This window comes from Vanellus vanellus, assembly GCF_965231255.1.
Source record: "Vanellus vanellus genome assembly, chromosome: 22".
NCBI classification, from domain to species: domain Eukaryota; kingdom Metazoa; phylum Chordata; class Aves; order Charadriiformes; family Charadriidae; genus Vanellus; species Vanellus vanellus.
The window spans coordinates 4,165,636-4,182,099 of record NC_138927.1 but is presented as its reverse complement, the minus strand read 5'-3'; the positions used below and the strand labels follow the sequence as shown (position 1 = coordinate 4,182,099).

Below are 16,464 nucleotides of genomic sequence, written 5' to 3'. Positions count from 1 at the left end.
TAGAGATTTGGGTCCCTAGAGAGCAGGTGCTTGGCCTTCACCTCAGCATCGGCACAAACACAGAGACACCATCCAGTTATTCCCTACTCAAGTTAACTTATACAATGCCAGAAAGCAACAACTGTACAACAGATCCTCAAAACAGGGAAGGGGCTGGGCCACTGAGGTTGTTGAAGCTACATGTGAACTGTGGAAATCATAGAGGCACAAGGTATCTGATACTTCCTCGTCCATCTTCTCCTCCCTGGGCACACATTCCACCTCCCAAGTTCATCAGCTCCACAGTTCACTTCCTTGATGTTCTATATTGTCCAAAAAAAAGAAATAAAATCCAGTGAAACTCAGACAGCAGGAGAAATTTGGCTTCAACAAAGGATGAGGGCAGACTTGGGGGGGGGGGGGAAATGTGGCATGGCACACTCCATATTGAAAGAGGAGAAATGTGATTGCAGCAAAGCCTCGAAACGCCTGCCTGCTGCTTGGGTCCTTTTCCTTAACAATACACCTGAAGCAGAGGTGCCCCAGATGAGTCAGTCTCTGTGTCTTGAAAAGAGGAATCTCTGCTCGTTGGAGAGCCTTGGGGAGGAAAGAGAAGAGATGGTGACATTAGACAAGGTGAACTACAGCAGCCGAGTGCCTGGCAGTTAGGCAAGCAGCTGCCACAAAAGGCTTTGTGTATCATGAGGGAGGAGAAAGCCACACAAAGCCCACAGGCAGGGAACAACCCTGCCTGTATTGTAACCATCTTCTAGGACAGATCTGTTATTATGCAGGAGAAAACTTGTCTTTTTAGCCCTGGGCTGCTCTTTGGAGCGGAGCATGCATGCCGTGAGGATCAGAGCTCAGGGGACAGCCTGTCACTCTCCCCTGCTTCCCTTTTGCACAGTTCCTTTTGTTCCCAGTGTAACCCAGCTGTGACCTCAGCTGGTCACACCCCAAATACAGCCCCAAACTTTGTCAGGATACCCAGAGACTGAAAGGTCTCAGGCCAAGTACTGTGCGTGGATAGAGAACGCTCCAAACTTGGATTTCATCCTTTTTCAGAAGCACCCACCAACCCAGACAGTCTTCTGAGCTCCCTGCACTCCCAAAGCTCGAGAGAACTATACCCCTTACGGTAGGTAACCTGAGAGGCAGGTGTCAGCTCAGCCTTTGCACATGGTGAAAACTGAAGGTATACATAATACGGGAAGTTCCAAGCATTCCCCTCACTCCTGCGATGCTGCTGCCACTAAGAGCCCTGGCCAGGTACGTTACCTGCGCTGCTGTGCCGCCTCATATTCCTGGCTATCACATCTGCTGGTGTTTCTTCGGATATTTGCACGGCCAAATCTGGAACGAAAACCAAGAGGGCCTGAGACAGGAAAGGATGGGCAGCTATGACTCAAGAGTAAAGATCCCTGTCAGGGAACTCACAGGGCTCTCCTTCAGAAGGCACCACCCTCAGGTAACAGGAGAGGTAGAGTCTGATTCTTCAGATTGCTTCCACCATTGTTTTGGTAATCTGAGCTTTATTAGTCCCTAAATACCAGGAAGCAACAGCAGCTTTACTGCTAAACTGGAAAGCACAACAGCCACCCGGTTTCCTCCATGGATTTCTCCTTGCGCCGCATACTCAGCTTTTCAAGGTCTTTCAACAACAAACTCTCTTAGAACCCGTTCTGGAGGTCAGTCACTTCAGGCTGCTCCAGACAAGGAAGAAAGTATCCCTGAAACAGCCATGAGGCACTTACACTGTGGCAGCAGCCCTTCCCTCCTCTTTGCAGGGATATTTACTGGCTGCTCCTCACCCCACTGTGCAGAGGAAATCTCAGCTCCAAGGACGCACTCTGTCAGGGTAGTCCAAGGGTGGCATTAGCAAAGAGCGCTGGTAGAACACAGGGGAGAGAGCCAGCTTAGTAACTGGACATCCTCTGGCACAAGCCAGCTCGTCTGGTCATACCAGTTCAGTTTGACTCATGGTCTTTCTGCCTAGCTTAGAGGTGTGGAGGAAAGCCAGAATCATTGCAGTAGCAGCAGAATAAGCCCTTATATTGCTCAGCACAAAGTTCACTGACAGTGAAAGATTCTTATCAAGAAAGCCACAATGCAGTGACCGGTGAGACGCAGAGGTCTCCATAAGGACCTCCATTCACACATCCCAGGGAAATAAGCCCAGCCTGAAGACAGACATCAGCTTTCAACCCTGCTCCACTGCCACATGGAGCAAGGCTTTATCCAAGCATAGGCTTTGATAGAATAACCCTCTTGTATTGAAGTGGTAACACCAAGGAACCTGCACATACCGTCTTGGCTGATGACCATGGACTCTAGCATCGTTTCATTACCACTGTCTGGTGCGTTGCCTCTGCTGGACTTCTCCTCATGGCTCTGGCTGGCTGGGATAGAAATATGGGGCCGGACCCTGCTTTTCCGGGTGCTGATGCGTATGATGCCTCGGACCAGCCTGCATTCAGCATCCTGCTCGTCCAGGTTGTAGTCCTGAGTTATGCTATTGATGAGGTCTGAGATCTTGTTGGTCTTCTCCAGGAAGACAGTGTCTGATGTGCACTTAGCCAGCTCATCGATCTGGTGGACGCTGAAGAGCTCTGTCAGTTTCTTGAAGATCAAGACGTCGATCTCCCTACTGGACATGGAGCCATTCAGCTCGCTGATGTCCAGGTCGGACTCGTGGAAGGAATAATACTCCTCCGAACTCCGGTGGCTGCTGGGGAGCGGTGGTTTTTCTATGCTGTTCCTGAAGGGCTTCTCTGGCAGCAGCTCTTTGCAGCATGAATCCGATTCCAGGTGGTGGCTGGGGCTCCTGTTTTGATAGACAGGAATGCCCTTCAGTTTCACATCTGGGTAACTGAAACTGCTACCCATGCTGGACTTTTTTATCTGGTTCCCATTCTTCTCAGTGGGAGAGACGTTGGCGGGGCTGTTTGGCAGTCGCCCATTATAATCTCCGTTCTTTCCGTCATCAGTGGAGGTCTCAGCGGGCCCCGCATAGGGGATACAGACACTGCAGTCCTGAAAGCAGCCCCCACAGGTCACTATACAACAGAAAACAGCCTTGTATGTGTTCCAGGCCTGAGACAGAGAGGAACAGCAGAAGCTCTGGTTTGGGGGAGCCTCTGCTGTACCAGAAATAAAGGTAATTGTTTCTGCCTCTCTCCCGTTAGAGTCTTTGAGGTCAGCTTTGCGACCTTTCCTATCCCGCATTTGCTGGGCTCTGGTGCGGCTCTGTTTGATTTCAGGCGTAGAGCCGCTGAAAACCTCCAAACTGACATCCGTCTCCTTGGATGGTCTGGTCCGCAGGGGCACAGCCTCCTGGTAGGACTGGTTCAGCTGGCGGTGGCTGTTCAGGTCGTGGGGGAGTCCTGTTTTCCGGCCCAGCATGGCTCACCGCTCAGGCACCTGGAGAACAAGGAGGTCTCAGGTCAAGCATTCGTCATCAGTCTCACCTGAGCGAGCTGTTGATCAACAGAGAAGGACCTAACATTCAAATTCAGTGATTCTCAAATTCAACATTTCAATTATTTACAGAAATATTTTGCATTAGGACTCACACTTGTCACATAGAGAGGGAATCCAGCGTTTCAGGGTTCTCTGACTACTCTAGTTTCGCCACTTCCTTTCGGTAGATGCTTGAATCAGATTATAGATGTTTTAAAAGGACTATTTTTAAGACGTCAAAATCCCTGTACCCTTCAGAATAGGTTTCCTCAACATAGCTGGAAGAAGAGTCAGGCTCCAGAGCCGCTGCTCCAGAGCAATAAATGAGCAGCACAGCCGTAGGTGGAGCCAGCTGACAGGCTCCAAAGGGAAAGTATCTTCTTTTAAACAACTTCCCCTTTGTTTTGCATTCCTTAAGATTAAGCTGGGCCCTGACAGCACTTATCCGTTTCAAAACACGCTATGCCAAGGAGGAGATGACAAGCAATCAATCATTACACAAGCTGCCAATTCAGACTCCAGATTATTCAATGCTATTTAAATTTAGAGGATTTAGCAATGACGGCGTTACTAACACTGATGATTTTTGCTAGTCATGCTAAGACTGTGTTATGTTAAAGACTTCCCTATGAAAACCAATGTCTTCATCTGGATTAAAGAAAAGATCTTGTCAACAAGTCAGTCTCAAATCATGCCTCGTGGGAGCAAAACCTTTACAAAGCCCTACTATAAAAACCCTATAGCAGACTATCTGCTCGACTGTTTTTCTCATTGCCACTGTATTAACACAACTGCCCCAGATCTGCCCACAGAAGTAAACTGTTTTTCCAGGGTACTATGTCACGCTTTATCTCCACAGATCCCACATGCAGAGTTTGGCACATTAAATCTCCCTATTATGAGGAAAGGTCGGCATCGGGCGATGGTGAGAAACGTCAGGACAAGGCTGTAACTCTCCACTTCTATTACTGCCGCTTTTATCCCAGACTATGGCGGGCCCCTAAATTGTCCACGGTTTCTAAGCTTCTTGGCTAACACTGCTTTCACCCCCAAGAGATCCTTTTAAATACTAATTAAGCTAATTAATAAGCAGTGAAAGCCCAGCCATAGCTTAAGTGTTTTTGGACTGTGCCTGCTGCTCTACTATATATGTTCTATAGGGCACCTCAAGCATGAATAAATAAATCTGTCCCACCTTATAAGAGCGTTTTTTGTTTGTTTTTTTGTTTTTTTGTTTTTTTTTTAAACAAAGAGTAATGTTGCCCCCACAAAGAAACTGGCACAGACTGAAAACCCGGCAGTTACAGCACACCACTGCTTTCTAGGAATATTTTGGCTCCATTAGCTTATAAAGATCCGTAAGTAACACATGTCCCAGGACCTCCCTCTGCACATTCCTGGACAATAGCCCCAGATGGTCCAATTTCAGTGCTGAGCAGGCAGAGCTCCCTAGACTCAGCATCAGTGCAGAGTTTTGATTGCTTTCACTTCAGAACAACAGGGTTTTTTTCCTCAGCTTCATCATTTTAGTAATGCAGTTCAAAATTTAAAAACAAACCAAAAACATTTGAGCTGCATAAACACAGAACTGCCTACTGGGATGTTTCTTTTAACACTGAGGACTCACCAAGAGATCTAATGTATGCGTTGCACAGTAACGACCATTTATATAACAATATATAATATTCTGAAATTTCAAAGCATCTTTGACATAGGGAAGAGCATTATCTCAGCTCTACAGAAAAAGTCATGCAGGCTCAGAGATTAAACCACTTGCCTGACATTGCACAAACCCCCAGCTGCATCACGCGCCAGGGACACCTCTGATCCCAAACACTGAGCTCGCCCCCTCCACATCACAGCTCGCATTTCTGCGACCACTGGATCACATGCCTGAAGAGTTCCTCAGGAGCACAGACAAGACACAGCTCCTTGATCCAGCCGCTTCTCTGGCATAAGCAATGGACTACATCGAAACCTGCAGCCAGCTGCTTAACACAGGCGTAAACAAAAGCTTGGATTAAAATCCACAGCCGAGTTCATACTCACAAGATCGTTGGGAGCTTTCTCTGTTCTCACGCAGGCACCGTGTGTGAATAGAGATCCTCCTATAAAACTTCAACATCTGCTTCGGAAGAGCGAGGAAGGATTCACACAGAGTTTGTGTGTTGTGTCTAAGAGTTAGCCGGGGTCTAAGATCTTCATTGTTCAGAAGACAGGATTTCCTTTGAAAGTTTTAAAAAAGCTAAATTCAGTTGTGAATCTACTTAAAGTCACATTGGTCTGCCAATGACTACATTGCCACTGTTGTCAGAAGCTAGGGAAGTCAAAGCATTAACTTAAAAAGGGGCAAGAAGACCTAAATTCAGGATGCAAGAGTTACACACAGATACAATTTCTCCTAAATATATGGAAGCATCAGTAGCTGTTAAGTTTTCTAATCAGCCTCGCCAGGAGCTGAAAGCCACCCTGTAAAGCTCACAGACCCCTGACTGCTCTGCTGGCACCGGGCAGCGATAGAGACCCTGGCCCAGAGTAACAGGGAACCCGCGTCTTCTCTTTGCTGCTCTATCCTCCCTCTCACCTACCTGGGATATCAACGACCCAGATAGGGAACTGCCTCTCGCCAAAACGCTTCCCAGTGCCCCCGGCCCAAAACACCCACTGTTCCAGCTGACAACCAAAACTCCATGGCAGTGCAAGTAAACAAAATTTGGCCTTTCCTTCTCCCAAACGAAGCGCTGGAAGGGGGGAGACCCACCTGGGCACCAAGCAGCGGCCTCTCTGCCTACTCACAGCCCTCAGACATCCTCCGGATGGTGGATTTTGGGGAGACAAGAAGCCAGCAGCAGAGAACTGCCGGTTTCCAGCAGAGCCACTGACCCGGCCTGGCAGGGCCTGCCCTTGCCCTTTCCCCGCTGTGCTCCCCCCTTAGGTTTTCAGCCCTCAAAAACCAACCCGACCCCAGAACTGCTGGGGAGACCCGACCTCCCCTTCCACCCCCCCAGGAGGGCTCCTACCGACACCAACCCCCCAGGGCGAGGGGAGTGATGGTCCCGGAGCAGCGGGAGAGACCCGGAGGGGGACAAGGACAGCCGGTGGCGGGGGGGAGGCCTGTCCCCAGCCCTGAGGGGGGCCGGAGGACGCCTGTCTCGGGGGAGGCCCGGGGCGCACGGAGAGGGAGAAGCCGGTCCTGGCGTGGGGAGGGCACCCGGGGCACCCCGGTCTCGGGGTGGGGGACCGTGGGGATCCCCGGTGTGGGGGTGGGTGTGAGGGGCAGCGCCCTCCCCCCTCCCGCCGCGGCTCCCTCCCTGCCGGTCGCGGCCTGCTGCTGCCCCCAGGCCCGGCCCGGCCCGGCCGGCCCCGCCGGGGGAAGCACCGAGCGGCGGCGACGGGCGTTACCGGCGGGCTGGGCCCGGGGCTGGGGCTGGGGCTGGGGCTGGGGCTGGGGTCGGTAGCGGGCTCCCCCCCCTCCTACCGGCGGCGTCGCGACCCCCCCCCCCCGCCCGGCGTTACCTGCGAGCCGGGGAGCGGCGGGCGGCCCCGCCTCACCTGGGCCAGGTGAGCCACGTGACCCGGCGCGACGGGCCGCCGCGAGGGACAGCAGAGCGCGGCGGGCGAAGCGGTCCCCTCTGCCCTGCCCGGGCCCGCCGGCCCCGGCCCCACGGGGCCCCCGCCCCACGGAGCCCTGTCCCCGCGGGTAACTGTCCCCACCGATCCCTGCCCCCACGGGTCCCTGTCCCTGAGGACTCTGTCTCAAAGCATCCCTCCGCCTGAGGATCCTCATCCCCAAGGGTCTGTGTCCCAAACTATCCCGGTCGCCGAGGGCCCTCGTCCCCAAGGATCCCTGTCGCTGAGGATCGCCTTCCCCGAGGACCCCTGTCCCCAAGGTCCCCGCCCTTAAGGTCTCCATCCGCAAGGGTCTCACTCCCCAAGGATCCCAGTCCCAAAGGATCCCCATCCCAAAGGATCCTCATCCCCATGCATCCCGTCCCAAAGAACCCTTGTCCCTGAAGATCCTGTTTTTTGAAGGAACTAAACTACTTTAATGGGATATTGAAGGAGCTAAACTACTTTAATGAGATGTTCCGGCTGAACACGAGCCAGCAGTGTGCCCAGGTGGCCAAGAAGGCCAACAGCATCCTGGCCTGCGTCAGGATTAGTGTAGCCAGTAGGACCAGGGAGGTGATTTTACCCCTGTACTGGGCACTGGTGAGGCCGCATCTTGAGTACCGTGTTCAGTTTTGGGCCCCTCACCACAAGAAGGACATTGAGGCGCTGGAGCGTGTCCAAAAAAGGGCAACGAAACTGGCAAGGGGTCTGGAGCACACGTCTGATGGGGAGCGGCTGAGGGCCCTGGGGGTGTTCAGCCTGGAGAAGAGGCGGCTGAGGGGAGACCTTCTCGTTCTCTACAACTATCTGACAGGAGGGTGCAGAGAGGTGGGAGTGGACCTGTTCTGTCAAGTAACAGTGATAGAACATGAGGAAATGGCTTCCAGTTGCGCCAAGGGAAGTTTAGATCGGATATTAGGAAGAATTTCTTTACTGAGAGGGTCATCGGGCATTGGAACGCGTTACCCAGGGCAGTGGTGGAGTCCCCATCCCTGGAGGTATTTAAGGGTCGTGTAGATATAGCGCTCAGGGGCATGGTTTAGTGGTGGGTTGTCAGTGTTAGGTTAAGGATTGGACTAGATGATCTTACAGGGCTTTTCCAACATAGGAGAGTCTGTGATTCTGTCCCAAAGGATCCCTGTCCTCAAGGATCCCCATTCCTAAGGATCCCCATCCCTGAAGATCCCTGCCGCTGAGGATCCCTGCCCCAAACAATCCCCACCTCCTAGGATCCCTGTCCCCAAGGATCCCCATCCCTGTAGATTCAGGTCACTGCGGATCCCTGCCCCAACAGATCCCTGTCCCCAGGGGTCCCCATCCCAAGGATCCCTGAGTCTGCCCTGCACCGTTCCTTGACATTTTAACTCCCCTGCAGGCAAAATCGCTGAGGGGCGTAAAGCGGCAGGTGTGGGGCAGCCACGTGTGTCCCCTGGGGTCCCAAGGGACCTGCGCCCCGGGAAAAGCATCTCGCCTGTGCCCCCCTGGGTGCTGCCTGTGGGCTTGGGTGCCTCGCGCTAGAGTCGGGAGCCAATCCATCCCGGGATGAACCTTCACCCAGGCCATACCTGGCTCAAGCACCTTGACACCCTCAAAGCCTTTGGCCACCCCTCCTGCCTCCCCACCTCCCCCAGCCCTGCTCTCCCACCCAGCCGCAGTCGTGAAGGGACCTGTGCCCTTCATGGGGGCCGATTTCACCTTCTCTGCTCGGCACCCTGCGAAGCAACAGCATTCTCCATCCTTTCTCCTGCTGGGAGTAGTCATTTCTGCCCAAGTGCCCCTGGGCACCGTGATGGCATAGGGGGACGTGTGCTGTGGGGATGCCCAGTGCTCCCCGGGCACTGGGGCTGCCGGGCTCAGCCCGTCCTGTTTGCTGCCACTCAGTGGTTCTCTCCAAAGAGCTGGTGATTCACTCTCAGGGGGTCGGATCCTTCCTTGAAGGTTTGGAGGAAAGGAAGGAAACCGGAGGGGAAAGTGGGCAGCAGGGCAGGCAGGGAAGGAGCTCGGCAGAACGGCAGCCACGCATGAAGGCTGCATCTGGAGCGGCAACCGCTCAGCTCGGATGCACCAGCCGGCTTCCGAGAGGAAAGAGGAGAGAGAGAAATCAATTTAAAGGATGGTGCCAGTGCCAAGCAGCTCATTCCTTCTCTAAAGGGCACAAAGACTGCATTTATTTATTTAAGCCTCTGGCACAGGAACACCGTACTTAATTCCAGCCGGTGTCATTTCCCTGACCGGGTTTTCATTTGCGTATAACTCAAAGCACTGCTTGGAAATCCATCGGCTCCTCTTCTGCCAGGTGCCTTGAGAAGAGATCCCAGCCACGAAACCTCTCCCGGCGCTGTCCCACCAACCCTGGCACTGCCAGGATGAGCCGAGCAGCACGGTGTGCCCCCCCCCCGAGCCCAGCACCGCGCTGCTTAATGCCCCTCGGCTCCTGCATTTTCCCGTGCCCCATCACCTCCCAGCTGAGCTGCCACCGTGTGCCAGGGCTGCGGTCCCCAATCACTCCTGCCAGCGTTGTTGGGTCCAGGACGGCGGGGCAGGGAGCTGGGTTGACCCAGGAGTCCTGGGGCTGCAACCTGAAATCCTGATAAAGGATTCCTTCCCTTAAACTGGGCCAGGCTGGGCTCCAGAAGGAGCAGCGCCTAGGTCTCCCCCCCCCCGCCTCGGTAACTGGGACACCTGGGGAAAAACCTGCAGAGAGACTGGGAGAGATGGCACAAACATTAATTATTTACTGCCTATAATAAGGCTTCGCTTTTTTGGAGCACATCCCAACGTGGGGCTTTAAAGAGGCTGGAGATAAGAGGCCAGCGCATGTCCTCCTGCAGGGCCGACGTGGGGCTGGCTGCCCGCGTCCCTGGGGGAATACTGGGGGATACTGGGCCGGCTGTGGGATGCAGTGCGGTGACCCGTCCCGGCAGTCAGTGCCTCCGTGTGCAGCCGTGGAGGGTCGCGGATGGGGAAGGGAGAACAATGCTCCGAACCGGGCTTGTGCATCAAAGAGGTTTATTCTGAGCGCTGCTAATTTCAGACTCCTCTGCTAAATCATTAATAGCTCCTCAGCCCGGGCAGCGATCCCGCAGCAGCGCAGGAGGGTTTCTGGGACTCAGGCAGTGACTTACCCTGAGGGGCAGGGGCAGTTCTTGTATTTTTCTATTATTTGCCTTTACCAGCTTCTGTCTGCTCATCTACTGGGATGTGCTATGGCTGGCTGGGACAGCCTGGGGGCACAGCCATGGCAGGGGGCTCAGCGACACCTTCAGCCTCACTGGACAATGTCCACAGCCCATCTGGCCCCTTCTTATTTCTTAACTTCTTATCCAGGCACAGCTGCTCCCCGTTTCCGTTTCTTTTTCTCACTCTGGACCAGGGACTGGAGCTGAGAAGGTGATGAGCAGTGCAGATCTGGGGGGTGACCCAAAAGAGCATTTATTTTATAAGCAGGCGACTGATGGAGGCGGCACCTCCAGAGGTCCCTCCAACCTCAGCGATTCTGAGGTTTCACTTTGGGCGAAGCTCACTGGAAGACAGACGCTGGCCCTTTCCCCCGCGTTGGGAGCGTCCTTTGGGGTCCAGGTTCCACTGAAGCAGAGCAAAAAAATCAGAGAGGAGGATGTTCTGGTTAATACCCACCTGTCCCCACAGTTTCTTTGGGTTGGAGGCAGAGAGAGCAAGAGCAGAGCTTTGACTCTGAACCTACGATGGGGCAGTACTCCTCAAATCCCCAAACCCCATTACAGAAGCATTTGTATCAGATACACAAAGATGGCTCGACCTCGACTTCAGCTTTCCTACAGCCTGAAACGCAGCCTGCAGAGCTTAAATAAACGTCGTGGCCATGTCTCTGACACCGGGCAGTGGAGATGCAGCGGGAGCTGGTGGATGGGCAGGGAAGGGACGACAGGCAGCGGGGGCCGGGAGCGGTGACGCAGCAGCCTCTGACGCTGCTCCGGTGTCTGGCAGACGTGTGGCAGCTCTGGCAAGAGCAGGAATGAGACGCAAAACACAAGGGATGGTTTGTTGTTTTTTTTCCCCTCTAAGGTAAAGAAAGCAAAGCTGCCACCAGCCCGCATGGGGCAGGGGTGACATCCACCACAGGCCTGTGGCCTGGACCAGATTTAGGCTGGGGATTTTTTGGCTTTGGCTTTTGCTCCTGTCTAGGGGTGGGATGAGACCTTGGCACCTGGTTCCTGTCATTCCTTTTGTCCTCTCTGCTGAAAAACACAAGCAGGCTTTACCTCACACACCTACGTGAAGATGCAGCTGCTGAACATGACATCCAGGCAGGAGGAACCCCAAAAAACAAGCTCCTTAGGGGGAGCAAGGTGGCAGCGGCATCCTCCCACTCCAGCCCCTCCCCGTACCATCTCAGCCCACTCTCAGCTCTATTAACGCTGTCTTAAATTATAATGACGTTGGCAGTGACGTTGCTGTGACAGTCATGCAACCAAGGACACGTCGTTCTAGTGCCATGTCCCCTGCACCCCAAGGCTGGGACACCCCAGCTCCGGGGGAGGAACAGGGGCTGCCCCCTGCTCTTTTCCTTGCCCCAGTCTGGCAGCTGGGGCACCAGCATCACCCAACCAGCACCAGTAGTTTCTTAAGCTGCTTCTCCCAGGGGCTGCAGACATGAAACCAGCCGTTCCAGTAACTCATCCCAGTCCAGCCTTTCCCCATAAACCTCCCCAGTATCCCTTCCCAGCCCAGGCTTTCCTAGTGCCCCCCCCAGACCAGCCTTTCCCAGTAAGCCTCCCCAGCTTGAACCTTTCCCAATAACCCCTCCTGTAACCCCTTCCCAGTCCAGCCTTTCCCAGTGACCCCCCAGTAACCCTCCCAGCCTTTCCCATTAACACCTACTGCCCCAGCTCTGCATTTCCCAGCGACCCCCCAAAAGGTAGGGCAGTTTTCCAGCGCCCCGAACCGCTAATGCTGCTGTGCCAGTGCAGATGCCGTACCGAGCCCAGGGCCGTGCCAATACCGGGGCTGTGCTGTTGGTGCCATACTAAGCTGTACTGATCCTGTGGCTGTGCCGGGACCAGGACTGTGCTGCACTGAGCACACTGCCAGTGCCGTGCCGAGCCATGCTGCTACCAGGACCATGTCATACCGAGCCCGCTGACAGTGCCGTACTGAGCCCAGTGCCATGCCAGTACTGGGGCCCTGCTAGTACTGGGGCCATGCTGTACCAAGCCCGTTGCCGGTGCCGTACGAGGCATACTGAGCCCAGGGTGGTGCCAGTACCGGGGCTGTGTCACAGCGAGCCCACTGCCGGTGCCATACCAAGCCGTACTGAACCTGGGGCCATGCCTGTACCTAGACCGTGCCATACCGAGCCGTGTCGGTACCTAGACCGTGCCATACCGAGCCATACTGAACCTGGGGCCATGCCGGCACCAGGACTGTGCCACACTGAGCCATGTCGATAGTGAGACTGTGACATACTGAGCCCACTGCTGGTGCCGTATTGAGCTGTACCAAACCTGGGGCCGTGCTGGTACCAGGACCGTGCTGTACTGAGCCATGCCATACTGAGTCAGGGTCCCTGCCGGTACCGGGACCATGCTGTACCAAGCCGTGCTGGTATAGGTGCTGTGCCATACCGAACCCACTGCTGATGCCGTACCGAGCCCAGTGCCGTGCCAAACCGAGCCCGAGCATCCCCCACCGGGGCTGTACCGTACCAGGTCGGGTCGGGTCGAGTCGAGTCGAGTCGAGTCGAGTCGAGTCGAGTCGAGTCGGGGTCGCGCCGCCGCCGACCCCCCATCTCCCCGTACCGGTGCGGAGCCGGTACCGCTGCCGGTGCCGCCCCCGGCGGGGCTGAGCCGCACGGAGCCGGCGCCGCCCCCGGGCTATATATCCTGTCCGCGGTGCTGCCCCGCTCCCGTTCCCGTTCCCATGGCGGCGGCGGCAGCGGCGGATCGGGGTCCGGCTGCGGGCGACGAGCAGCGCCCGGATCGCGGCGGTACCACCACCACCACCACCACCAGCAACAACAACAACAACAGCGGCACCGGTAGCAGCGGCGGCGGTGGCACCGGCAGCAGCAGCAGCCCCGGGTCGGTGGAGCTGGCGGCGGCGCGGCGGCGGCTGGTGGCGGCGGAAGGTCGCCGTCGGGCGGCGGCGGAGCTGGAGGGCCGCGTCCGGCAGGTTCACTGCGCCCTGCGGCACGCCGAGCTCCGCCTGGCCGCCCGCGCCGAGGCCCTGGGCCGGTTGGGGGCCGGCGTGGCCCAGGCCCAGCTTGCCCTGGCAGCCCAAAGCCAACGGCTCCAGAAGGGGTTGCGCCGCCGCCCCCGCCCCCGCCCCGCCGCCCTCTTGGCCGCCGCCCGCGCCCTCCGCAGCTGCGTCCCCTGGGCCCCCCCCCGCCCCCGCCCCACCGCCGCGCCGCCCCCCGCCGCCGCCCGCCGCCTGCCCGCCGCGCCCCGCAGCCCCGCATAGGGGGAGGGGGAGGGGGAGGGGGGGTGTCGGGGATCCTGCCTGGGGGGGTGGGGGGGGGCTGGCTGGGGTCCTGGGAAGAGTGATGGGTTAGGAGCCGATGGGGTGGGGGGGGACACCCAGCGGGGTCTGGGGACCTTGAGGGGGGTCCTGGGGAGACTGGTGGGTTGGAACCCTGCAGGATCTGGGGGACCCGATGGGGTGGGGGGGACCCAGCGGGGTCTGGGGACCTTGAGGGGGGTCCTGGGGACCCTAATGGGTTGGGACCCTGCAGGGTTTGGGGGACCCAGTGGGTCCTGGGGAGTCTGATGGATTATAACCCTGCAGGATCTGGGGGACCCGATGGGGTGGGGGGGACCCAGCGGGGTCTGGGGACCTTGAGGGGGGTCCTGGGGAGACTGGTGTGTTGGAACCCTGCAGGATCTGGGGGACCCGATGGGGTGGGGGGGACGAAGCAAGGTCTGGGGACCTTGAGGGGGGTCGTGGGGACCCCAATGGGTTGGGACCCTGCAGGGTTTGGGGGACCCAGTGGGTCCTGGGGAGTCTGATGGATTATAACCCTGCAGGATCTGGGGGACCCGTTGGGGTGGGGGGGACCCAGCGGGGTCTGGGGACCCTGAAGGGTTGGGACTGTGCAGGGTTTGGGGGACCCAGCAGGGCCTGGAGACCTTGAGGGGGTCCTGAGGAGTCTGATGCATTGGAACCCTGCAGGATCTGGGCGACCTGATGGGGTGGGACCCTGCAGGGTTGGGGGACCCAGTGGGGTCCGGGGACCCTGATGGATTGGAACCCTGCAGGACCTGGGGGACCCAATGGAGTGAGGGGGGACCCAGCAGGATCTGGGGACCTTGAGGGGGTCCTAGGGACCCTGATGGGGTGGGACCCTGCAGGATCTGGGGGTCCCAGTGGGGTGGGGGGGACCCAGCGGGGTCTGGGGACCTTGAGGGGGGTCCTGGGGACCCTAATGGGTTGGGATCCTGCAGGGTTTGGGGGACCCAATGGGATGGGGGAGACCCTGATGGATCGGAACTCTGCAGGATCTGGGGGACCTGATGGTGTGAGGGGGGACCCAGCAGGGTCTGGGGACCTAGAGGGGGGTCCTGGGGAATCTGATGTGTTGGGACCCTGCAGATTTTGGGGTACCCAATGGGGTGGGGGGACCCAGCAGGGTCTGGAGTCCATGAGAGAGGGTCCTGGGGTGTCTAACGTGTTGGGACCCTGCAGGGTTTGGGGGACCTGATCAGGTGGGGGGACTCAGCGGGGTCTAGGGTCCATGAGGGCGTCCTGGGGAACCTGACGGGCTGGGACTGGACAGGTTTGGGGGTCCCAGATGGATCCTGCAGGGTGTGGGGGGGTCTGGGGGACCCAACGGGGTCTGGGGACCTCAGGGGTGGCCTGAGGGGTCTGACTGGGGGAGACCCTGTGGGGTCTGGGGTCTTTGCGGTTCCTTAGGGGACCCTGTAGGATTGGGGCACTCCAGGGGACCCAGCAGGGTCTGGGGACCTTGGAGTGCCCTGAGGAATCAGGGGAGGGGGGTGGTGTCCCGGGGGGTTTGGGATGCTTGAAGGACCCTGCAGGGTCAGGGGTCCAGGGGTGCGCAGTGAGGTGACAGAAATGGGGGGGGACGACGACGGGGCGAGGGGGTGAGGCTGGGGGGCCCAGCAGGGTCTGGGAACCCCCATGGGCTTGGGAGACCCTGCAGGTTCTGGGGTGCACAAGGGACCCTCCAGAGTCTGGGGTCTCTGGAGGATCTTGCCAGGTCTGGGGGTGTTTATAGGGGAATCTGCTGTCGGCACCCCCAGCCCACTCTGGGGCCACCTCCCCCGCCACTGGCAGCAGGTTCAGGGCAGCCACTATGGGGCAGGGCCCCTTCCCCGTCCCAGCCCCAGGAGGGGACCCCGAGACCCTGGGCCAGCAGGATGCTGGTGGGACTGTGCCTCGTGCTGGGGCTCGGGTGCAGCCTTCACGTGCCCCCGTGCAAGCCTCGGAGGGGGAATCGAGCGGGCTCGGGATCGCCCCACTTCCACCCTCCCTGGACAGTCATTTCGGCTCTGGACTGTGCACCCCCACAGGGGCAGAAAGCAGAAGAGAACTGGTCCTCATGATGGCACCGGCACTGTTTTCCTCCCACCAAGCTGGATTTTTTGGACTGCTTTGATGACTGACCAAGCAGGTGACATTTGAAGCCTCCTTGTGCTTCCAGCAAGTGTCCTTGGGCACCCCCAATGTCACCCTGCAGCAGAGCCTGTGGCTGAGGACTCCGGAGGGGTGATGGTGATGGAGGTGGAGGTGGGCTCAGGATGAAGCACCCCTCTCCGGGCAGAAGGCTTGTGCAGGGCCCCGGCGTCGCTGTCCCCATCTCTGCCCCACCAGCCCTGAGCCGGCCTCGGGACAGAGGGCTCGGACCCCACAGCATCATCCCTCCCCACTGGGAACTGCAGCGGTTCAGCCGGCAAAGCCCCTCTGCGAGCCCGCTCCTTCTTCGGACACAGCTGCAGCGTTCGCCATGCCCGGGCTAACAGCATCCCTCGGCCACTAGCCGGGCCACCGCAATGGGGTCTCGCTTTGCTGCGCCAAGCTTTCACAGTGGCTTTCCCCGGAGACTGCACGGAATCCCTCTTTCTGCTGGAAAACCATCTCTTATTGCCCTTATCTATTTATTTATTTTTTAAATTTAAAAAAAAACAAAACAAAACAAAACAAAACCACCACTCGATTTGGGCTGGGGTGGGCTGGGGGGATCTCACTGACTCGTGAATGTGCCGCGACTACCTTGGTGTGAGACAGCAGGTCTGTTGTGTAACCCGCGCTTCTGGCCTCTGCGCCACTGCTGCTGCCGGACTCCTGCCTGCGCCGTGCTGCCCGCGCTCCGCGGCCGGGCAGGAGCAGAAGTAAACTTTGATATATTTTATTCATTACATGCAGTGTCCTTAGGTGCTGGCTGAAATATAACCGAGAGAGTGATTAGAATGGAGATTA

General features: G+C 57.4%; 2 protein-coding genes across 2 annotated transcripts; one reads left to right on the top strand and one right to left on the bottom strand.

The window, feature by feature from the left end:
• Nucleotides 1-493: 493 nt before the first annotated feature.
• KDF1 (keratinocyte differentiation factor 1) lies at nt 494-3,381 on the bottom strand (the record flags this gene model as incomplete). Its single annotated transcript, XM_082493997.1, has 3 exons — nt 494-576; nt 1,258-1,332; nt 2,286-3,381. 3 exons carry the CDS (start codon nt 3,379-3,381, stop codon nt 494-496), a joined length of 1,254 nt encoding a protein of 417 aa, XP_082350123.1.
• Nucleotides 3,382-12,948: 9,567 nt separating this feature from the next.
• TRNP1 (TMF1 regulated nuclear protein 1) lies at nt 12,949-13,488 on the top strand (the record flags this gene model as incomplete). The annotated part of the gene is made up of 1 exon (XM_082493963.1): nt 12,949-13,488. The coding sequence occupies one exon, from the start codon at nt 12,949-12,951 to the stop codon at nt 13,486-13,488; it is 540 nt and encodes a 179-aa protein (XP_082350089.1).
• Between the last annotated feature and the right edge of the window lie 2,976 nt (nt 13,489-16,464).